Below are 23,834 nucleotides of genomic sequence, written 5' to 3'. Positions count from 1 at the left end.
CCTTGCACTACCCACCACTGCGACCTGTACACTCTCGTTGGCTGGCCCTCGCTTCATACTCGTCGCCAAACCCACTGGCTCCAGGTCATCTACAAGACCCTGCTAGGTAAAGTCCCCCCTTATCTCAGCTCGCTGGTCACCATAGCAGCACCTACCTGTAGCACGCGCTCCAGCAGGTATATCTCTCTGGTCACCCCCAAAACCAATTCTTCCTTTGGCCGCCTCTCCTTCCAGTTCTCTGCTGCCAAGGACTGGAACGAACTACAAAAATCTCTGAAACTGGAAACACTTATCTCCCTCACTAGCTTTAAGCACCAGCTGTCAGAGCAGCTCATAGATTACTGCACCTGTACATAGCCCATCTATAATTTAGCCCAAACAACTACCTCTTTACCTACTGTATTCATTTATTTATTTTTGCTCCTTTGCACCCCATTATTTCTATCTCTACTTTGCACTTTCTTCCACTGCAAACCAACCATTCCAGTGTTTTTTTTACTTGCTATATTGTATTTACTTCGCCACCATGGCCTTTTTATATTTTTATTTATTTTTATATATATTTTGTTTGCCTTCACCTCCCTTATCTCACCTCACTTGCTCACATTGTATATAGACTTATTTTTCACTGTATTATTGACTGTATGTTTGTTCTACTCCATGTGTAACTATGTGTTGTTGTATGTGTCGAACTGCTTTGCTTTATCTTGGCCAGGTCGCAATTGTAAATGAGAACGTGTTCTCAATTTGCCTACCTGGTTAAATAAAGGTGAAAGAAATAAAAAATAAAAATAATAACTGATTATGTGTTCATACATTTACACAAACGAAAGACAACTAGGCCTATGTGTGAAGATCAGTATTCATACAAGGTGCAGTGTTCCTATTCAAATGCTTTCAAACGAACCCCTCACTTTTATAAAGTAGCTCACTGTCCTAACACAGATGGATTGGTGAAAGGAGAGATTTATCCCATAACTTTCATCGATCCATGTCACTCCTGATCAGAGATGAGCATACTACTTCAAGTAATGAGGAAAGCTAGGATCCATTTGGACGATATTATGACGGGGCCATTTGGAGCGCAAGTGAGCTGTTGTTGACATCATATCCTGTCGGGTTTCTTCCTCCCTGTATGTCCGGAAGGTGGGGTTTTGAGTTGCAGCGGACGGTCGGTCTGTGTTGGAACAGTGGAACTCGGCAGCCCTATGCCTCGCTATTCACCATTAATGCACTCATCAAGATAGCAGCAAGAAAGGGGAAACGTCAAAATCTTGCTTTGGTAAGCTTTCATAAATATCTAATAAATACATGTATATTTATTACAGAGCATTTCTATGTAGCCATGGCGCTACTACGTCTGTTCTTTCAGAGTGAGTAAAGGAAGGAAGGGAGGGAAAACCTGCCTCGACTGGTAGGTAGTCTAACTCAAATCTATAGATTTGCAGACTATTGGAATAAATGCCCATATTTGTGACTTCTTTTTGAAACGACCATAATACAATTATTCCAAATAGTGGTAGGGCCTTTACCAGTTGCACTTATCCAATTGAAAGCACACTCCCCGAGGCGGTAACGGGGATGTGGCACGATGATAATAGAAGTCCTTTAGAGACCATCAGTATTTTTATACATTGTTGCACTCGGCGATATTATGGACTAGTAAAACAACAATGTTGCTATAATGTTGTTCTTGTAACAAGGCCAAAACAGCGATCATTGATGGTTAGGCTAGGCTACTGTATCACTGCGATATTTTCTTATGTTTATTTATTTTCTTTTAGTCAGCTGTTTTGCTGAATGTAATTTAAATCATATTTTAATCCAAGTATTTAATCTGATCCCTGGCCATGAGCCACACACATAAAAACACATTTCCATTTCACACCACACACTTGTACAGGTTACACACTTGTAGATGTGTGAAACAAGACAAATATATATGTATAGATATGTTTCCTTTAGATGCAGTAGGCCTATTAGATAGGCTACATATTAGATACAGTAAGAGTGTCTCAGGCAGCTGTATCTCTGATGGCTTCCCCAGATACAATGTTTAATTTAGCTCTCCCACCATTGATTATCCTAACAGACCATTTTGTAGGTAATTACACTGTTAAAACAGGCTACTGTGACTTTAGGACCAAATCAACCAGAGAATATACATAGGAGGATACTTCACATCTTGTTCCATGTTTGCCTTATGCATGTAAACAACACTGTGCTGCCGACATGGTTTTGTACCATTCATACATTGATTTTACAGATGTCTAATGAGGTTGCCACACCCAAGGTAGCTCACATGAATGTGTGTTTTAGTAAAAATCTGATCGATCAGCAAAACTGTCTTTTTCCATAATATCTTGTCTGTACTTTAGGACACATTTATCATGCATGGGTTAGTATCTTGTCTCTTTAAAAAAGGAATGACATGTATGTACTGCCCTGTCAAAATAGTTCACCAGGTCAACAGAGCAAGGCTACTTCGGCCTATAAGTAATGGCATTTTCATTTGTTACCAAAACCGATGCAGAGTATTTAGACTGAATTCTTTTTGTTGTTGAATAATTTTTTTTGAAACATGTAGGCTAATAACACAGTTTCTTCCTGGTTATGCTCAGCAACAATCATGTCATGTAGCCTTTATGAAGTTTATACATTACTTCAATATTGCCTTTTTGTTTTAATTTGATACAGCATGCCCATTATTTTGCTACTTCTTACTGTTGTTCTTCAAGTTGGGTGTAACCTTTATATGGCCTTTATCACATGACATGACAGACATGGGCTGTATGGTGTGGAACAGTTACATCACCCTTATCACCAGGGTGTGGGAGGGGCACACACACACACACACACACACACACACACACACACACACACACACACACACACACACACACACACACACACACACACACACACACACACACACACACACGTTCCTCTCTCTCCCGCGTTCTGACCGTACTGTGCTGTAATAAGTTAACATAAGACACTGGCCTTGCAACTCAATATTAGGAAGTTGTTCCGAATGTTTGGTATACTCAGTGTAAATTAAATAAAAATAGCCTAGTACACACACCAAAACTTTTCAAATGTTCAAATCAAAAGGCTATTGCACAGAAAAACGTGGACAGTCAGGTGCATCACAAGTTCAGAACCGCTGGTCAGCAACATAATAAACTAAAGCACTGATCATTGAGAATGAGATCAGAATGACTGCGAAGGCTTGATCCATAAATGCAATAATTAAATAGGTAGCCACGCCTACAAAATTAAAACAATCCATATGTTCAAATCATAAGGCCTGATTACCATGACATCATTACAGCAGCCACATACCGAGTCCCCGGTGCCGACACATTCACAAATCAAAAGATAGTTTAGTATTTAGTTTAAAAGCTCTGAAAAAGGCCAGGAGAACAAGAAACACTTTTCAGTGAGAAAACAGAAATCCACTTAGGGGGAAAAAATATATAAAAAATACTTGTTTTCAAAGATATACACTCTTAGAAAAAAAGGTGCTGTCTAAAAAAGGGTTCTTCGACTGGTTCCATAGGAGAACCCTTTGAATAACCTTATTTGGTCCCAGGTAGAACCCTTTTCTTTCCATGTAGAACCCTTTCTACAGATGATTTTCTTTCCATGTAGAACCCTTTCTACAGATGGTTCTACATGGAACCCAAAAGGGTTCTACCTGGAGCCAAAAAGGGTTAATCTATGGGGACAGCCGAAGAACCCTTTTGGAAACGTTTTGTTGTAGCCTACGATGCAATTCTCGTGATCATTTTAATTTGAACACCACCACAGAAGCTTTGGGCACCTTCCCAATTAAGTAGCCTAGTTTGGCTACTTGAAGAGAACTAGAGCCTATCATTTGCAGCCCAACTCTTCCAATGCATTGTGGAAAAGTGTGCATCGAATTCTACTAGATGAAGACCTAAAATGAGACTAACATCCTGGCATTTTAACCATACTCGATTTTTGAATTGTTGCATACTAGTAAACTCCCCCCCCCCCCCTCGCATACTCAAACAAACTACTATTTAGGACGCAAGTATTGGTATTCAGACGCAGCCAGTGAGCTGTGAAATAGTAACATCCCCATATTAAGCTCTCTGTGCCTCAGGGTGGACCAAGCCTAGTTTCATTCTGTCTCTTGAGGAATAGAGCATGAACAAAACCCACCCATTTTGACTATATTATGTGTTCCTCTGTTCTGTCATGTGGTAGTGCCACATTGGACTCTGAAGTGCAGCCAGTTAACCTTAACATTTACCTTGTTAAGTGAAACTGCTGACTACAGTATATCCTCCATCAACTGGACCAGTTGTTGGTTGTTACACATTCCTGACAATATTGCAAAAAATATTACAGGAAATAGTCATTTCAAAATCAAGGGAATCACAAGGAGATGAATGATGCCGAAGTGTAGTAGCCTAGATATTACATATGGAAACATAGGCCTGTTTGTACAGCTGGTGTTGCCTTGTGCTTTCCCTTCCTTGTGCTTTTGCTTCCGTGTGCTCTTTAAGTTTCAGAAGGGCACCCAAAATAAGGTTATATTCAGAGCATTCTTCTGTCTTTGAAGGCAGAATGTAGAGACCGTCAGATTCTCATTTAGGTCCACTTAACAAGATAACATGACGTTTTACAGCAGGAGTCCTGTCTAGTCTTAATTCACATCTTTTTTAAGTTTAACTTCAGACGACCAGACCAGTGTGTCTGACTGAATGTGAAGGCATTCACATTTTCCTTCCCACAGCTGGTGTTCGTGGTCTTTGTCCCTAACTGAATAAACAGTTTTGTTTATAACCCATTAAAGTCAACAGACTTTTGTTAAGTGAAGTTCTGAGAGATTCTGAATGTCTTATGACAAGAATTATTAATGGGTAATGGTCTAGGCTAGGGTATGCATGGTGGTCATAAATTAATGCTTTCACAGATGAGAAAAAAGTGGCATGCAAGGCCTTAACTTTCTGATGCTGGTCTGTCTCAGTGAGACTGCTTTATTTCCCTCACTCCTTGTGAAGGACTGTCAGAATCTTTGTTTCTGTGGAGAAAGGTCCTGAGATTGATACTGGACTGGCCCTGAATTCTTTCTCTCCCCCCGAGCCCTAAGACAATCACTCAGGCTGTGAATGTTTATGTGACTGTGTCAGAGCTACTCAAGGCCCTTTCGTTTAAAATATAATCCTTCTGGTTATTTCCTGTTACTGGGAGCTGTCAGAAAGAATATGACAAGTATTATCTGATATAGCAGGAGAGCTGAAAAAATGGGTTTCCTTTAGGGTTCTTTCTTTCCAGTTTAACCTGATGACAGTTCTGCTCCGATCCATGACAGAGAACCTCATGCACTATTTAAAGATCTTCCTAGTGACTTTAGCTGACCGTCTCTGGCCTCCTGTCTTGTCTTCTAGAAATTCATTCAGAATGTAATGACATCTGAGTAAGAAGAGAACTGTCTACTAATGATGTTGGGCTAGACAGGCACAGACATAGAGCCATTTTATATGACTTGGGAAAAGCTCCTTTTCAGAGAGGAGAAAGAGAAACGGACCATCATGCCATCAATCGTCTGCTCTGCGTCGGAGTCAATGCTGTATATTTTGTTGTGAGAGTCAGGTCCTGTCAGTGATCTCCTGGTGATGAAGGCCTTGTTGGCTGGATGCCTCTTGTGCCTACTGGAGAGAATTGAGAGGAGTTTAAGTAGTGGGAGCCAGCTACATCCGGGTTCAAATACTATTTGAAATTCTAAATACTTTAGGTGTGCTTGATTTGAGTATGCCTGTTGCAATGTAGCCAATGGAAAAGTCCCAAAAGGTGCAAGCCCCACCTACCTGGTATTCCAGGTAGACTAAAGCACGTCTTTCTTTTTGACTGAAGCCGGGGATATATTTACGAAATGATTGTTTTCTCTCTCTTTCTCACTTTCTCTCCTTTATTCCACGCATTTCTGACTGAAGACAGGGATGTCTTCAAGAAATGCTTGTTTTCTCACTGCATGTCCCAGCAAGTCCTGGGAGGTAACTGGTCCCCTCCTGTTGCAATGGCACCAATGGGAAAGTCCCAAAATTGCAAGCCCCACCTGCTTGGTATTCCAATTGCAAGCCCCACCTGCCTGGTATTCCAGGTAGACGAAAGCAAACGCTCAATGTATTTGAAATATTTCAAATACCAAGTATTTGAAGCCAGGTCTGAGTGGTAGTGGGTACCAGCCCTTCACCCTCCCTGGACCATAAACATAAACATGTCCACAAGCAGGGCCTCTCTAGGGAGGCTGGGCTGAGGGAGGCTCTCCTCTTGCCACAACCCAGCCCTGCTTGTCACCGAGTAAGCTCCTCCAGCTTTGCTCAACTTCACCCAGAGCCCAGACCCACTCATAGTCTGTTGACTTTGACAAGGAAAAAGTAGGCCTACATGGGGAAAAAGGGTTCTTATAACTTCTCTTTTTGGCCCTGCTTAACTTATGTATCTGCCAGCTAGTTGGTTGTTTTTGTATCCATCTTGCCTTATTTCCCCCTCTCCCTTTGTGTTCTCTCCTTCCTTCCACATCTTTCTCTCGCTCTCTCTGACTGAAGGTGGGGATGTCCTTACGAAATGCATGTTTTCTCACTCTCGCTTTCTCTTCTTGTGTCTCTTTTTGACTGAAGCCTGGGATGTCTTTACGAAATGCTTGTTTTCTCACTACATGTCCCAGCAAGACCTGGGAGGTGTCTGGCCCCCCTGAGATTGTGCTCCTAACACATGAAGTTAAGTCTAATGCATAGGCTCACTACCATATTAACAGGCTTTGATTAGAATCAGACGTTTTCTCCTTAGGCCTAAATGGTATGCAATCCAATGTATGGATTCTATGTGTTTAACTTATTTAATTTTAAAACCAATAACACCAAGCAAAATGACTACAAAAGCAAACAGGACTATATTCTGCCTTACATCTAAGTACAGACTACAGAGAGAAGCTAGCTATGCATTTTTCATTATATATATTTTCAAGACATGGGCCTTATTCTGATCGGTCGGTCCGGACCGTCGTTGCAAAGGTTATTCTTATCCCCTCCCTCTCTTACATACTCTACTGTAGTACATATTACGTAAGGCCATGTTCTGTTTGTAGGAAACAAGGTTTGATGAGGCTCTACCACAGGCCTATACCATTCTACTCTAATGTTTCAATGAACAACAATGTCTCACGGTCTCATAGCCTAGGCCTAACTCTGCCGTCAGTCTGTCCCTGACTGTGTGCTCTGTTGAGGTAAGTCTTAATAATCACATTCATGTGGCTAGGTATGTTATGCTGTCTCTGTGCCCGTTGTGTATGCTAGTGCCTCTCTGTGCCTGCCTGTGCTCTATTGAGGTTGTAGGCCTACATCTCATTTGACTAGCTCAGGCTGTGTGTGTCAGTGTCTTTGCCTGTGCCTGCCTGTGCTGGTGGACGCTGCTCGAGGGCCTCTCAGGCTGATTACAGTTCATGCCACTGCAGATGTGTGGCATTCTCCCACTCATGTCGAGTGCTGGTAATCTCTATGGGTGCTGGTAATCTCTATGGGTGCTGGTAATGGAACTGCGGGTTATGTTGCCAGAGTTGCACGAGCTGCACTAGCAGCGCGTGATATGGCTGTAGTGGGAGATAGCCAGCGGTCTGGGGTCTGTTCAGTGCTTAGAAGGCCCCTGCCGTGTCAGTAGTTGGATGAGGGGCTGATATGTTTATCGCCATCACCATTTCTCTGACTAGGAGGTTTTGATTCCAGGCCACATAGTATCTGAGTCAGAAGGATGTGAGTGGGATGTGTTGGATAGATATGAGCGTCGCCATTACTATGATTGCTGTCGTTTGATTCCAGGCCACCACATTAAAGCATCTGTTAGCATATAATTTAGCACAGCATATAATCTACCGTAGTATAGTATCTATCATAGCATAGCATCTAGCATAGTAAACTCAGCAAAAAAGAAACCTCCTCTCACTGTCAACTGCATTTATTTTCAGCAAACTTAACATGTGTAAATATTTGTATGAACATTAGAAGATTCAACAACTGAGACATAAACTGAACAAGTTCCACAGACATGTGACTAACAGAAATTGAATAATGCGTCTTAAAAGTAAGTTAGTATCTTAAAAGTAAGTCAGTATCTGGTGTGGCCAATAGCTGCATTAAGTACTGCAGTGCATCTCCTCCTCATGGACTGTACCAGATTTGCCAGTTCTTGCTGTGAGATGTTAACCCACTCTTCCACCAAGGCATCTGCAAGTTCCCGGACATTTCTGGGGGGAATGGCCCTCACCCTTCGATCCAACAGGTCCCAGACGTGCTCAATGGGTTTGAGATCCGGACTCTTCGCTGGCCATGGCAGAACACTGACATTCCTGTCTTGCAGGAAATCCCGCACAGAACGAGCAGTATGGCTGGTGGCATTGTCATGCTGGAAGGTCATGTCAGGATGAGCCTGCAGGAAGGGTACCACATGAGGGAGGAGGATGTCTTCCCTGTAACGCACAGCGTTGAGATTGCCTGCAATGACAAGCTCAGTCCGATGATGCTGTGACACACCGCCCCAGACCATGACGGACCCTCCACCTCCAAATCGATCCCGCTCCAGAGTACAGGCCTCGGTGTAACGCTAATTCCTTCAACGATAAACGCGAATCCGACCATCACCCCTGGTGAGAAAAAACCACGACTCGTCAGTGAAGAGCACTTTTTTGCCAATCCTGTCTGGTCCAGCGACAGTGGGCTTGTGCCCATAGGCGGCGTTGTTGCCAGTGATGTCTGGTGAGGACCTGCCTTACTACAACAGGCCTACAAGCCCTCAGTCCAGCCTCTCTCAGCCTATTGCGGACAGTCTGAGCACTGATGGAGGGATTGTGCGTTCCTTGTGTAACTCGGGCAGTTGTTGTTGCCATCCTGTACCGGTCCAGCAGGTGTGATGTTCGGATGTACCGATCCTGTGCAGGTGTTGTAACACGTGGTCTGCCACTGCGAGGACGATCAGTTGTCCGTCCTGTCTCTCTGTAGCGCTGTCTTAGGCGTCTCACATTGCAATTTATTGCCCTGGCCACATCTGCAGTTCTCATGCCTCCTTGCAGCATGCCTAAGGCACTTTCACGCAGATGAGCAGGAACATCCTTGGGCATCTTTCGTTTGGTGTTTTTCAGAGTCAGTAGAAGGGTCTCTTTAGTGTCCAAAGTTTTCATAACTGTGACCTTAATTGCCTATCGTCTGTAAGCTTTTAGTGTCTTAACGACCGTTCCACAGGTGCATGTTCATTAATTGTTTATGGTTCATTGAACAAGCATGGGAAACAGTGTTTAAACCCTTTACAATGAAGATCTGTGAAGTTTTTTGGATTTTTGCGAATTATCTTTGAAAGACAGGGTCCTGAAAAAGGGACGTTTCTTTTTTTGCTGAGTTTATATAGCATAGCAGATAACATCTGTTAGCATCTTTTTCCTGGTTATGCTACCACAATGTTGAGCTCCAAGCTCCTCTTTGGAGATCCCAAAGACCCCATTGCGTCCACTCTAGGCAGCCATGCACCCCTGATCCCTGAGAGGGAGTTGAGATGAAGTGGGACATGCCCTGTCTCCATGGTAACCCATTGACTGGAGCCTAGGGGCCACTGTGTGTGTGTGTGGGGCTGCTTTGTTTCCCTTGAAAACTTTCAGAGGATGATTAGGCCTACAGCTGACAAATGTTAGCCGATAGAGCTAAGAGATGGAGACAAGACAACTAGGAGAGAAGGATGCAGTTTCTTTATTGGAAAAAATGGAGAGTGAGCTGTAAATTAGTACTACAGATCAGGAAATGTACCCGAGTCTCTAATGAAAGGAAATAAATAGAAAGCTGATTGAGTGCTTAGGAGTTGTATGAGTGTGTGGTAGCAATATGGGATTGGGGGGGGTGAGTATCTGGGAGGTTCCCTGTATCCCCTGTATAAGTCAACCCCCCCCCCCCCCCAATCATCCCCAGATAGACTCTGAAAAACCAGTCCTATGATACCGAACACGAACTGAAAGACTACTCCTCTCTGATGTCATCACAAAATTACATATGGTGTTTTTTCTCTACATCTTCAAGAACATTGTGCATATGTTCCTATAAGACCTATAAACGGTAAAAGTGTGTTAGATCAGCCCCTATATATGATCTATTCTCCTTATTTAAATACTAGTGAATGTCCTCCACAAGTGCATTTATGAATGTAGTGAATTAGGGGTGTTAAGAATTCAGAAGAGTGAATGTACTACTAAGCGACTAGGGCGGTTGGATCAGGCTTGAAACAGAGACCCAGTTTAGCACCCTGCTGCCCAAATTAGTCAAAGAGTCCTCTGTGTGTTCCTCTGCTGGGGATGGTTAGTATGCATTGTGGGGTGTCGGGCAGCTCAGATTGGGGAGCTGCTTTTCCTCACAAATTAGCCCCAGAATCCTTATTTTAACTGAATGGACCTTAAATACTGTTTCAAATATGATCTTTAAAGAAAGTAAACGTTGAACAAAAATGCAATTAAAATACAAATAAATCCCTCTCTCTCCTTCTCAATTATTCATAAGCCTTCTGATGATAAACAAGGGGTGCGTCCCAATAATATTTCCTTTCTCCTGAAGTGTGCACCCGTTCACTACTTCCTACAAATCTAAAAGCATTGGATTGGTCGAGGCATGGGCGTTTAACCATATTTCTTATACTAGTCAATTCCTTTTAAATCAGTGAAGGGAAGTGAAGAAGTTTACACTTTGGGAGAAAGTAGGTAATTGGGACATTGCCAGAGTCTGTGAGCACTCCCCTGAACACCCTGTCCCTCTGTGCAGGGTGCTGTTTAGGTTACAGATGAAATCCCCTTCGCCTAAACACCTGCCTCATGACTTTAACTGTAGAGTCCACTCTGGCCACAATCAATGCAACACTAGTCCATAAGCTATCTGCCATACTTATTCTAGAGAAAGACTAGAAGGGAACTTGCTGCTTGTACCATGCACTTTGTGGAAATAAGAGAAAAAGAACAAAAGCTTTTTGTGTGTCTCTTTCTCATCAGTTCTGTGCCCCTAGTGCGTAATGTGCTGATCAGGTGATGAGGAACTGGCTAGTCCTGGTACTGTTTTGGAGGGAAGTGAGATGTGAGTTCGTCCAGAGGAAGTGCATATACTGTAGCTTGGGGTGAGAGGGTTTTAGAAAATGGAAGGGAGGCCTGGCTGGGGGATGTTTTCTGGGCCATCAATCCCCCTGTTTTCCCCATCACATTTTTCAGAAAGTCCCCAACTGGCCTTTAAGGAGAAGGCAGGAAGAGTCCTACCAGACAACTGCATTCTAAACACTTTACCAGAGTACGCTAACATAGTGGTCGCATCATGGCTCATGTTTTGAAACTCATCACGTTTTATAGCTTCAACTTACTTTTATGATTAAGGAAGGAAGGACTGACTAAGATTTGCTGAAGATGTTGTAGCATGACTAACTGAATGAATAACTGATCTGTTGTTGATGAAGTTACATTATTTGAATTAATTACATTTAATTAGATTGTTTTCCAGTACTATATGATGAGTCAGTGTAAATGGCAGGATATGTTCTGTATCACAATAATATGGACCTGACTCTGGCTTCTGAAACCCATAATTTCAGACAATGTTCTGTTAGGTTGACTGCTGTTTAATTGCAGTAACCTGTACACCATGTTGCCTGTCACCTGACTTTATCCTGACTGATCTATCCTGGCATGTCTCTAGCAGCATTCACCTGTTCTGCTACTCGTCCCTTCCTCTTGCCCCTCCTCCCCCCAGTGTCCCGGGCTGAGCTCCTGTCCTGACATGTGCCTTGATTGACCCCAGCCCTCCCCTCCCCCTTGTCGCCTCTCTGCAGTGGAGAAGTTTTTGGTCACCCTGATCAAGCACTTCTCATCCAACAATGCACTGATCTACAGATAAGTATTTGTAGTGGACAGAGTAGTACACATGCAGAGGACACCTGACTGAGGCCTGTTTCTATCCTACACTGCATATTACACATTACACTGCAATAAATAGGCCTACTGGATAGGCTGTGGGAGGCTAAAGCTTGGGCCAGGAATTTCCCAGTGTCGCACTGTGTTGTGGGCTATTCCATGTCGGAGGTGCCAAGACAGTGAAGAGAACATGGGACTGCCTAGTGGGCTCTTCTCTGCCGCTATATGGATTCACTGTGCTGTCTGTTGTATGGGATGTGGAAGGGTGGAAGACAGTAGAGAACATTGGCTGCCTGGCCCTATGCCTGGCTGTGCTGTATGGACTCACTGTATCATCTGTGTGGAGAACATAGGCTTCCTTCTGCCTGCTATATGGACTCAGTGTATCGTCTGGGGAATCCTAATGAATTCCTGCAGCCTGGTTGTACGCTCTAGTCATTTATATTTCAGCAGCTCCTAGCTGTCAGACACAGACCGATCATGCAGATAGGCCTTGTATATCCTTACAACCCTCTACTGTGCTATGCTGTATATATAGGTCAGGTAGAACGCAGTGTTTTCTGCTGGGACCGGGCACACAAGGCCGCCCTCCATTTAACCTTAGCGTAGACTTTCATTGACGGGCACTGAAGTTAGAGGAAGGAGGATCCCATGACTGACTCATTCTCGATGGGCCTCTCATTCACAAGTCATGTTCGTTTTTTCTTCTTCAATGAGCCTACAATGACAATGACGTTATCCATAATGAACCTGTAATAGTACTATAATGTAGTGTATATTAGGCAGTAGCATTGGATTTGTACAACATTTTAAATTGAGACCTAACAAAGTGAATGAGTGATAAACTAGGCTGAGTGGTAGTATAGCAGTTCTGTTTTTCTTGCTCGGTCTCATTGTGTGTTGGATGGAAGTAACACATTTACTGTACCTTCTGTTTTAAAGTGCTGAGCTCGTCACTCAGCAGGTTCAGTCTGCAGCCACCCGGTGTGTCCTTCCTGTCCACTCAGGTCGGCCTCTAGAAACAAAGACAGGACGTTACATGGGCAGACCTATTTTTTCCTTGACAGGAAGATCCAGGGTGACCTGGCATCCCATAAGGCCACTCCTCCCTTCACCCCCCCAGTTAGTGGTTTTACCTTCATGAAGCTATTTGTTTTCTGCTATTGACATATCATAGCTTAGCTGTGGCCAAGTGTGGAGGAAAAACAGACATGGACGTTGGACCATCGAAGAGGCGCAAATATGATAAGAACTACATTGATTTGGGGTTCACTTATATTGAGAGCAGTGCCTTTCCTCAGCCACAGTGTGTTATATGTGCAAAAGTACTATCTCACAACTTGATGAAACCTTCACTCTTGCGCAGACATTTAGAAACAAAACATGCCCATTTGACAAATAAGCCACAGGAGTTATTTGAGCGAGAATTAAGATGACTTTCGAGTGGTAAGACATGTATAAAAGCAACAGATACAATTAATAAGGGGCTAGAAGAGTTTTATATGGTGAGCTACCGAGTGGCTAGGACAGGCAAGCCCCATACTATTGTGGAGGACCTAATTCTTCCTGCTGCCGCGGATATGGCTGGGACAATGCCAGGGGAAAAGGCCCAAAAAACTATACAGACAATGCCTTCATCAAACAACACTGTTTCACGATGCATCAGTGACATGGCAGGAGATGTTTTAAAACAATAACTGCTTTGCATACAAGCCAGTGAATTCTATGCATTACAGCTGGATCAGCTGGATCAGTCAACTTTTTTACGTAAAGCTTTTTTGAAATCTGACACAGTGGTTGCATTAAGGAGAAGTGCATCTAAAATTCCATGCATAACAGTTGTATCTTTTAGCAATGTTTATTATGAGTATTCCAGTAAATTGATGTGGCTCTGCAAAATCAAAGGATGTTTTGGAACTTCTGAACGTAAGGCGCCAATGTAAACTCTGATTTTTGGATATAAATATGAACTTTACCGAACAAAACATACACTGCTCAAAAAAATAAAGGGAACACTTTATGTAACACAATGTAACTCCAAGTCAATCACACTTCTGTGAAATCAAACTGTCCACACTGATTGACAATAAATTTCACATGCTGTTGTGCAAATGGAATAGACAACAGGTGGTAATTATAGGCAATTAGCAAGACACCCCCGATAAAGGAGTGGTTCTGCAGGTGGTGACCACAGACCACTTCTCAGTTCCTATGCTTCCTGGCTGATGTTTTGGTCACTTTTGAATGCTTTCACTGTAGTGGTAGCATGAGACGGAGTCTACAACCCACACAAGTGGCTCAGGTAGTGCAGCTCATCCAGGATGGCACATCAATGCGAGCTGTGGCAAGAAGGTATGCTGTGTCTGTCAGCGTAGTGTCCAGTGCATGGAGGCGCTACCAGGAGACAGGCCAGTACATCAGGAGACGTGGAGGAGGCCGTAGGAGGGCAACAACCCAGCAGCAGGACCGCTACCTCCGCCTTTGTGCAAGGAGGTGCAGGAGGAGCACTGCCAGAGCCCTGCAAAATGACCTCCAGCAGGCCACAAATGTGCATGTGTCTGCTCAAACGGTCAGAAACTTCTGTGCCTCTACACCTGCATTCTAGCTGTTTGGGGATTTAGGCTGGGTTTCTGTACAGCACTTCGAGATATTATCTGATGTACGAAGGGCTATATAAAATAAAATTGATTGATTGATTGAGAAACAGACTCCATGAGGGTGGTATGAGGGCCCGACGTCCACAGGTGGGGGTTGTGCTTACAGCCCAACACCGTGCAGGACGTTTGGCATTTGCCAGAGAACACCAAGATTGGAAAATTCGCCACTGGCGCCCTGTGCTCTTCACAGATGAAAGCAGGTTCACACTGAGCACATGTGACAGACGTGACAGAGTCTGGAGACGCCGTGGAGAACGTTCTGCTGCCTGCAACATCCTCCAGCATGACCGGTTTGGCGGTGGGTCAGTCATGGTGTGGGGTGGCATTTCTTTGGGGGGCCGCACAGCCCTCCATGTGCTCACCAGAGGTAGCCTGACTGCCATTAGGTACTGAGATGCGATCCTCAGACCCCTTGTGAGACCATATGCTGGTGCGGTTGGCCCTGGGTTCCTCCTAATGCAAGACCATGCTAGACCTCATGTGGCTGGAGTGTGTCAGCAGTTCCTGCAAGAGGAAGGCATTGATGCTATGGACTGGCCCGCCCGTTCCCCAGACCTGAATCCAATTGAGCACATCTGGGACATCATGTCTCGCTCCATCCACCAACGCCCCGTTGCACCACAGACTGTCCAGGAGTTGGCGGATGCTTTAGTCCAGGTCTGGGAGGAGATCCCTCAGGAGACCATCGACCACCTCATCAGGAGCATGCCCAGGCATTGTAGGGAGGTCATACAGGCACGTGGAGGCCACACACACTACTGAGCTTCATTTTGACTTGTTTTAAGGACATTACATCAAAGGTGGATCTGTCACGACTTCCGCCGAAGTTGATTCCCCTGCCTGTTCGGGCGGTGCTCGGCGGTCGTCGTCACCGTCCTACTAGCCGCCACCGATCCCTTTTTCGTTTGTCTGTTTGTTTTGTCTTATTAGTTGCACCTGTGGTTTTTGGTTTCATAATGAGCTTCCCTATATTTAGGAGTTTGACCCGCCCTTGTTTTGTGCGGGATTGTTTTTTGTTACGTGTGTGTGTTTTGGGTTGTTGGCAAGTGTTTCTCTGCGCCCTGAATGTTCGGGCTTATCATTTTTGTGTAAGAGTAAAAAGGAATTTTTTTCCCAAGCGGCTCTCTCTCTGCGTCTGGTTCTTTGGCCCAGCTAGTCCCGCGTGACAGGATCAGCCTGTAGTGTGGTTTTCCACTTTAATTTTGAGTGTGAATCCAAATCCAGACCTCCATGGGTTGATAAATTTGATTTCCATTGATCATTTTTGTGTGATTTTGTTGTCAGCACATTCAACTATGTAAAGAAAAAAGGATGGGTCATCTAGGATGTGTTATTTTAGTGTTCCCTTTATTTTTTTGAGCAGTGTACATGTATTGTGTAACATGAAGTCCTATGAGTGTCATCTGATGAAGATCATCAAAGGTTAGTGATTCATTTTATCTATATTTCTGCTTTTTGTGAATCCTCTCTTTGGCTGGAAAAATGGCTGTGTTATTCTGTGAATAGGCACTCACCTAACATAATCATTTGGTTTGCTTTCGTCGTACAGCCTTTTTGAAATCGGACACTGTGGCTGGATTTACAACAAGTGCATCTTTAAAATGGTGTAAAATATATGTATGTTTGAGGAATTTTAATTATGGGTTTTCTGTTGTTTTGACTTTGGCGCCCTGCAGTTTCACTGGCTGTTGTAGAGGTGGGACGCTACCGTCTCACATACCCTAGAGAGGTTAACAAGGACAACACACAGGTCTTTCCATCATTGTATGATTTTTTGTGTGTAAATGAACTCAAGCTTATGGACAATGTCAAATGTGAAATAGTGAAGCACCTAAGTGAGTTGGGTGTGCAATTACGCAGGTACTTTCCCGAAACGTATGACACAAACAACTGGATTCGTTATCCCTTTCATGCTCTGCCTTCAGTCCACTTAACGATATCTGAACATGAGAGCCTCATCGAAATTGCAACAAGCGGTTCTGTGAAAATTGTATTTAATCAGAAGCCACTGCCAGATTTCGGGATTGGGCTGCTCTCAGAGTATCCTGCCTTGGCAAATCGCGCTGTTAAGACACTGATGCCCTTTGCAACCATTTACCTATGTGAGAGTGGATTCTCGGCCCTCGCTAGCATGAAAACTAAATACAGGCATAGATTGTGTGTGGGAAATGATTTAATAATGAGACTCTCCAATACAACCCAACATTGCAGAGTTATGTGCATCCTTTCAAGCACACCCATTAACCTGTGGTGAGTTATTCACAATATTCGATGAACAGATAAAGAGAAAAATTATTGATTATTATAATGTGTGCCCTGGTCCTATAAGAGCTCTTTGTCACTTCCCACGAGCTGGGTTGTGACACAACTCACACTCTTTCTTATGTTTAATAAATGTATCGTATAGTGTAGGTGTGGCAGGCTTACAATGATGGCAAAAAATAACATTTGAGAGTGCACTGACCCTGGTGCTAGAGGGGGTACGCAGCTGGAGGTTGAATGTTTGAAGGGGTACGGGACTATAAAAAGTTTGGGAACCACTCCTCTATAGTAATGAAATGTTGTTTGCTTTAAATTCACCACCAAGATGATACATTCTCTATCCCGGATGCCATTTATTTGACTTGACTTTACAGTCAAACAGTAATGTGCACACCCACTGAAACACTGTTTGAGTGTGTTTATGTCGAGCTGACAGGTTTGCTGGTATGGGGGATCAGACAAGAAGACATTCCCATGAAGCTGGGAAAGCTCTGGGTTTCCAAAGACAGAAATCCCCTGAGGCAGGATGAGAACCGGAGACCAGCAAAGTCTCCACCGCTCTAAACAGAAACTCTCAGCCAGTTTTGGGCAAGTCTATGGGCTAAATGTCCCCTCCCTAATATGATCAGTGATGGAACACTGGACTTTTGCTGGAACAAAGTTAGTCTTTAGTTGTCACGTCCCACAATCCGCCGACAGATGCCACTGGGCAATTCCACAGTAATGGAATATATTTTTTTTCGCTTTAAAATATCTTTGAAATCAATGGTTTTTGTTTGGTATACATTTTAAAGTAGAAAATCGGAGTCTCAGCGTAATTCCGTTACCATGGAATTGCTCTACTATCATTTATCTTATGCGCATCAGTCCATGAGAGTTTACCTGTACAGGTGTGGGGTGGAGGTTGTCACGGTAACCAGCTAAGCTTGGCCGTGGCCATGCCTGGAGGGAGGGGTAGGGTGGAGAGAGATGTGTGTCAGTAGGCTACTATGCTACACAGAAACAGGATGGACAGGGCTTGGTCCCATCCTTAACAAAGCCTTCACAACAGTGTGAAGGGAGAGGTTACAGGATGTTACAGAACACAGTACATTTTACACTGACTGTATGAGGGGAGTTGTTCAAATGTTTGGAGATGACTTCACTTGTGTGTGTGGTCAATGTGTGTAGAAGAGTTGCCTAAAAATAATAATCTGTTATTTACATGACTCTCTGTTGATAACTCACAGTTCAAACACTGCTCTAAGAAGTTCTAAACCTGTTCTCACTGAAGCTCAAAGGCCATGATTGTTAAAATATATTGCAGACGATATGTTATTAAACTGCTTTGTCAAAGGCTATCAAATTGCCCAGAGCATATTATAATTTCACCCACTGAACTAGTTTGACATAATGTCCTTAGTCACTAAAAGTCACCTGAAAGCAATTGTACAGTTTTCTGTGTATGCAGATATATTGCCCTGCCCTGAAGGTGTCTTACTGCTCTTCCTTTGAGGTTTTCTATGAGTTAGGCTGTCCTTAAAATAATTGTTTATCATGGTTCAAAATCCCACCCTACAGTGGGCATGCGTTTGATCGGTGGTATTGCCCTTTAGATGGTGAACCCCACTAAGCCAGCTGTGAAAGTCTGCTGTGAGATTCATGACCAGCCTATTTGGCAGTGTGGGGATGAGGTTTGGGACTGGCTGCAACGTAGGCTGGTTTGGTTTCACAAGCTCGGTTCAACTATGTGTAAGGTTTTGTGAGTGCTTTTCATCGAACAGGTTTACCATCAGTTTTAGTAGGCTCTGTGATTGACTGGGCAATGTGTGTGTGTACTGTGTGTATTTAGTATTTTATTAGGATCCCCATTAGCTGTTGCAAAAGCAGCAGCTACTCTTCCTGGGGCCCACACAAAACATGAAACATAATACAGAATGACATAATACAGAACTTCAATAAACAACAACAGCTCAAAGGACTGTTGCTGTGTGTATTATCTGTATTGTGTGTTATCTGTATTGTGTGTGTGTGTGTGTGTGTGTGTGTGTGTGTGTGTTCACTGACTGACTGTTGTACTTTCTGTCTCTACAGGTGGTGTCAGTGAGTGTTTGGACATAGTGACGGTGTGTGTGACAGAGACCAGAGATGGCTGCCAGTAAGAGTAAGACCCAGAGTTCTCTGGCCTTGCACAAGGTCATTATGGTGGGGAGTGGTGGCGTGGGCAAGTCCGCCCTCACGCTGCAGTTCATGTACGACGAGGTGAGAGCACGACACACATACTTGTTAGGGCTGGGAATTGCCAGGGTCCTCACAATATGATATTATCATGATACTTAGGTGGCGATATGATTTTATTGCGATTCAATGTTCTAAACATATTGCTTACCATATGTCTGCTGCGGAGGGACAAGAGAGAGCCATAAGAAAATGAGTTTTGATCAGTCATGGAAATAAGTGCTGATATTTAAAAATAATATGGAGAACAAGTTATGGAGGGGGGAAAAAATGAATTTTGGTGCAGGTACAGTCAACTAGCGCAAAAAATAATATTGCGATATTGTCAAAACTATACAATATATCGTCAAAAATAATATCCCAATATTTAACTATATCGACTTCCGCCCCATCACTAATACTTGTTACTTTTTGTCATATGTTAATGTTTCAAAGCTGTATTGTGTAGAAGCTTTGTTTTCTAACTTATACCTAATCTTCGTGACGATGCCTCCCAGCCTATTTCCACATTACACTCTGTGACGTACTGTCATGACTGATGAATCGTTCTGACGGTTCTGTGGTTCCTCCTCCTAGTTTGTGGAGGACTATGAGCCCACCAAGGCAGACAGCTACAGGAAGAAGGTGGTGCTAGATGGAGAGGAGGTCCAGATCGACATCCTGGACACGGCTGGACAGGAGGACTATGCTGCCATCAGAGACAACTACTTCAGGAGTGGAGAGGGCTTCCTGCTAGTCTTCTCCATCACAGAACACGAGTCCTTCACAGCTACTGCAGAGTTCAGGTTGGTACCATGACTAACTCCTCATGTATCCTAGCATGGCTTTGAAGGCAGCCTAATGGGTTTCAGACTGAACACTCACTATGACAGTAGTGACAGAAGACTCGGAAGCTATGATTTGCGTGTGTGTGTGTGTGTTTGCCTGCAATATAGACCTAGGAAATAATTTCCATGACTTCTTGATTGTAAGACATTACACCTCTATTCCCCTTTCCCTATGTTTTTCCTTTGCACCTGACCTCAATGCCTGTCTCTGGATCCAGATAAAGTATTTGTAATGCTTATAATGTGTGCGTTACAGGGAGCAGATACTGCGGGTGAAGGCAGAGGAGGATAAGATTCCCCTGTTGGTTGTGGGGAACAAGTCTGACTTGGAGGACCGCAGACAGGTCTCTGTAGACGAGGCCCGAACCAAGGCAGAGGAGTGGGGAGTGCAGTATGTAGAGACATCAGCTAAGACACGAGCCAACGTTGACAAGGTACAGTCAGTTTGTGTGTGTGTGTGTGTGTGTGCGTGCGTGCGTGCGTGTAATTACTGCAGACAATTATGTTCTATATGCCATTTTCAAGTTGATAAAGTGATACAGAAATAGTGGTGGACTATGACTGATAATTGTCTGTTCAGGTAAATGTGTCTGGCAACATTGTTTCTTTTCAATTCTCAAGGTATTCTTTGACCTAATGCGAGAGGTGCGAGGCAAGAAGATGTCAGAAAACAAGGACAAAAACGGCAAGGGGAAGAACAAGAATAAGAACAAGAAGAGTTTCAAAGAGCGATGCTGTTTACTCTGAACCCAACATAGACCTTTACAACACAAAACACCACAATCTATCGTTACGCTGAGGAACCAACCAGCTCAGAATCACACCAGAACATCCCTCCTCACGTTGAGTCAAAAGTTTTAGATTTGTTTTTAATCTGGCCATAGTAGGTTTGTTTAGCAGGTATGGGGATAGTTCCATTTCAACTCTGTCAATTTCGTAAGTAAACTAAAATTCCAGTAGCAATTTTGCTCATTGCTTTTCAATAAGGGAAATTGGAATTTCAGTTTACTTCTAGAAGTGAAATGGAATGGACCCCGACCCAGGTGTTTACCACATTCTCAACCACTGTTTTTGCAACTAAAACTTAAGGTTAGATAGATAGCCTGACTGTTTATTGTTTTTAATGGAAGGTGACCATTGTTCTGCTACTCTGTGACTTGATTTGCAATGCCTGACCGCTCCCCTGATAACAACCTAATGACCAAACTGCCTCCAACACTAACTTCAATCTGCTTTGATCTTGTTCTGTCTATCTCAATAGATCTGTCCTTTATGATCAACTTATGATTATACCCTTTATTTTCATCAAGAATGGGCCTTGGGACATTTTTGTCTAGAATGGGAATGGATCTGTGAATGGGGATTGTTTGTCAAGCACAGAAATGTAGCGATTTCAATGCTTTTCACTGATGTCTATGTGGTCATGGACATCACCACTAAGCTGTGTTTCTTAATGGAAAAATATATATTTCCTAGTTAGTAAGAGTTGGGGACTAAGACTGAACTCGTCATTGTTTCCTCTACAATAGGATAAAGCAATTGTCAATCAAGAAGGCTCATTGCCTAAGGAGTCAAAGCACATGTGGGGGCCAGAAGTTTCTTCGGGTCAGTTTACATTGTCAGGAAAAACTCCTGACCCTAGTCTAAGAATGATGGATGTTGAGGCAGTTAGCAGGCAGTGTTTTTGGAGCCACCTGCTGGCACTTATTGGGTACTTCCTGGTAAATACAGGAACTGAAATGGAACTTCTGCCACATCTATTAGTCTGTGCAATATGGGTCAGTTGGCACCATAAGAGGAGAGTGAGATTTAAGTACACTCTGTGTTGCCATTAACTATCAGCCAGTCAATGTCAGCTTTGGGTTATTAATATTTGTACTTATTATGGATTTTATTCTAATGCTTTTGTAGAAAGTGCACTACATTGTTGCCAATACCTTAAAAAATAAGAACTCTTCAAAGTTCCCATGCTGGAGAATGCTAAAGCAGTTTGTGCCAACACCATTAAGGATATCATGATTTAGGCTACCAACTCACTACCAATTCACCCCTCTATATAAATTATGTTTGTATATTAACTGAGTGTATGTAGGTATGTATGTCCATCAGACAACAGTTGATTCTTCTGGTTCATTTGTGTCTGTGTGAACGAACTTTGGTCATGTTCATAAGGTATCAAATTGAACAAAACGGACAGGCACGTGGAGGGACTACCTGGACTTGTCCAATAGGAAATTGTCATTTTTGTTTTCAGCTGTAAACATAAAAAAAATTATTGTGCCCTAATGAATGCTACTCTGGTGAGGGACACAGCTCATTTGCTGTTATTGCTGGATCAGTCACTCTGTTCTGCCCTACAACAGTAAAGTAATATTTCCAACAACCACTGTCCTAATCATTCTGCTCTTTTATAACAATGTGTGTCCTACTCTTTTCTTTTAAAGTTAGTCTATTATTGCTAGGTTTTCACCTTCTTTTCTGAACAAAAAATACTTCGAAATATGTTGCCAAATAAATGCTTTTTTCTTTGTAAAGTTGGTGGTCTTCAATCGCAGCGTAAAATGGTCAATCATGAAATATTGGATTCAACCTGTTAGATTTAGACAATGTTGTCTTTGTTGATATGTGTTGAATGTATATTTTGAAATGCCTACTAGTCTCAGTACATGATACATCTTATCTTTCCTTCAGAATTCTAGTGTAATGTAATGGTAGGGAAACAAACATGCCATACAGTATCCTCTACAGGTCATTCACAGTACATTGAGATCTTACTTTAGATGCAAAAAGTGCATAGGAATGAATGGGTACAAATATTAGAGCTGTTAAGCATTTATATTAACCCTAAAAGCACCAAAAGGAGGACAATTTTGACCCCAAGGGGTAAAAAAAAGTATATTTCGAAACCATTGTTTTTATCCTTCTGAAATGTTAGGACTTTGTCAAGCAGAGTTAGTTCCCCCCATCACTCAAGCAGGTGGAGTGAAACGCTGTTCACACTTCCCAATCCAAAGCTTCGTTTTTTTTAAAAGATCAGAAACCAAGTCCCCAGTAGAAGGTAAGCAAATAAATTAAAGAACTGACCCTGTAAAGAAACCCATTTTACTGAACCTATCCGGTGTATGTGACAATAATATAAACATCTACAGTTCAAGTCGAAGGTTTACATTCACCTTAGCCAACTACATTTAAACTCAGTTTTTCACAAATCTTGACATTTAATCCTAGTAAAAATTCCCTGTCTTAGGTCAGTTGGAATCATCAATTTATTGTAAGAATGTGAAATGTCAGAATAATAGTAGAGAGAATGTCTTATTTCAGCTTTTATTTCTTTCATCACATTCCCATTGGGTCAGACGTTTACATACATTCAATTAGTATTTGGTAGCATTGCCTTAAAATTGTTTAACTTGGGTCAAACGTTTTGGGTAGCCTTCCACAACATTCCCATAATAAATTGGGTGAAATTTGGCCCATTCCTCCTGACAGAGCTGGTGTAACTGAGTCAGGTTTGTAGGCCTCCTTGCGCGCACACACTTTTTCAGTTCTGCCCACACATTTTCTATAGGATTAAGGTCAGGGCTTTGTCATGGCCACTCCAGTACCTTGACTTGTTGTGCTTAAGCCATTTTGCCACAACTTTGGAAGTATGCTTGGGGTCATTGTGCATTTGGAAGACCCATTTGCGACCCAAGCTTTAACTTCCTGACTGATGTCTTGAGATGTTGCTTCAATATATCCACATAATTTTCCTACCTCATGATACCATCTATTTTGGGAAGTGCACCAGTCCCTCCTGCCGCAAAGCAACCCCACAACATGATGCTGCCTCCCCCGTGCTTCACGGTTGGGATGGTGTTCTTCGGCTTGCAAGCTTCACCCTTTTTCCTCCAAACATAACAATGGTCATTATGGCTAAGC

At 43.0% G+C, this 23,834-nt stretch overlaps 1 protein-coding gene across 1 annotated transcript; it reads left to right on the top strand.

Annotated features, from left to right (window-relative positions):
• The first annotated feature begins 1,127 nt into the window (after nt 1-1,127).
• On the top strand, nt 1,128-22,447 carry LOC129821089 (ras-related protein Ral-B). The gene is made up of 5 exons (XM_055878364.1): nt 1,128-1,282; nt 18,943-19,110; nt 19,663-19,871; nt 20,170-20,347; nt 20,535-22,447. The coding sequence occupies exons 2-5, from the start codon at nt 18,997-18,999 to the stop codon at nt 20,658-20,660; spliced, it is 627 nt and encodes a 208-aa protein (XP_055734339.1). The 5' UTR covers nt 1,128-1,282; nt 18,943-18,996; the 3' UTR covers nt 20,661-22,447.
• Nucleotides 22,448-23,834: the final 1,387 nt, after the last annotated feature.

The sequence above is a fragment of the Salvelinus fontinalis genome, chromosome 23, assembly GCF_029448725.1.
Source record: "Salvelinus fontinalis isolate EN_2023a chromosome 23, ASM2944872v1, whole genome shotgun sequence".
NCBI classification, from domain to species: domain Eukaryota; kingdom Metazoa; phylum Chordata; class Actinopteri; order Salmoniformes; family Salmonidae; genus Salvelinus; species Salvelinus fontinalis.
The sequence above is the reverse complement of the archived record's forward strand: the minus strand, read 5'-3'. Positions and strand labels throughout refer to the sequence as shown.

Excerpts from the sequence above, each read along its gene's own strand:
- LOC129821089 (XM_055878364.1), top strand. The coding sequence starts at position 18,997 with ATGGCTGCCAGTAAGAGTAAGACCCAGAGTTCTCTGGCCTTGCACAAG. Across the intron at positions 19,872-20,169 it reads ACAGCTACTGCAGAGTTCAG|GGAGCAGATACTGCGGGTGA; the intron begins GTTGGTACCATG and ends TGTGCGTTACAG. Across the intron at positions 20,348-20,534 it reads CACGAGCCAACGTTGACAAG|GTATTCTTTGACCTAATGCG; the intron begins GTACAGTCAGTT and ends TCAATTCTCAAG.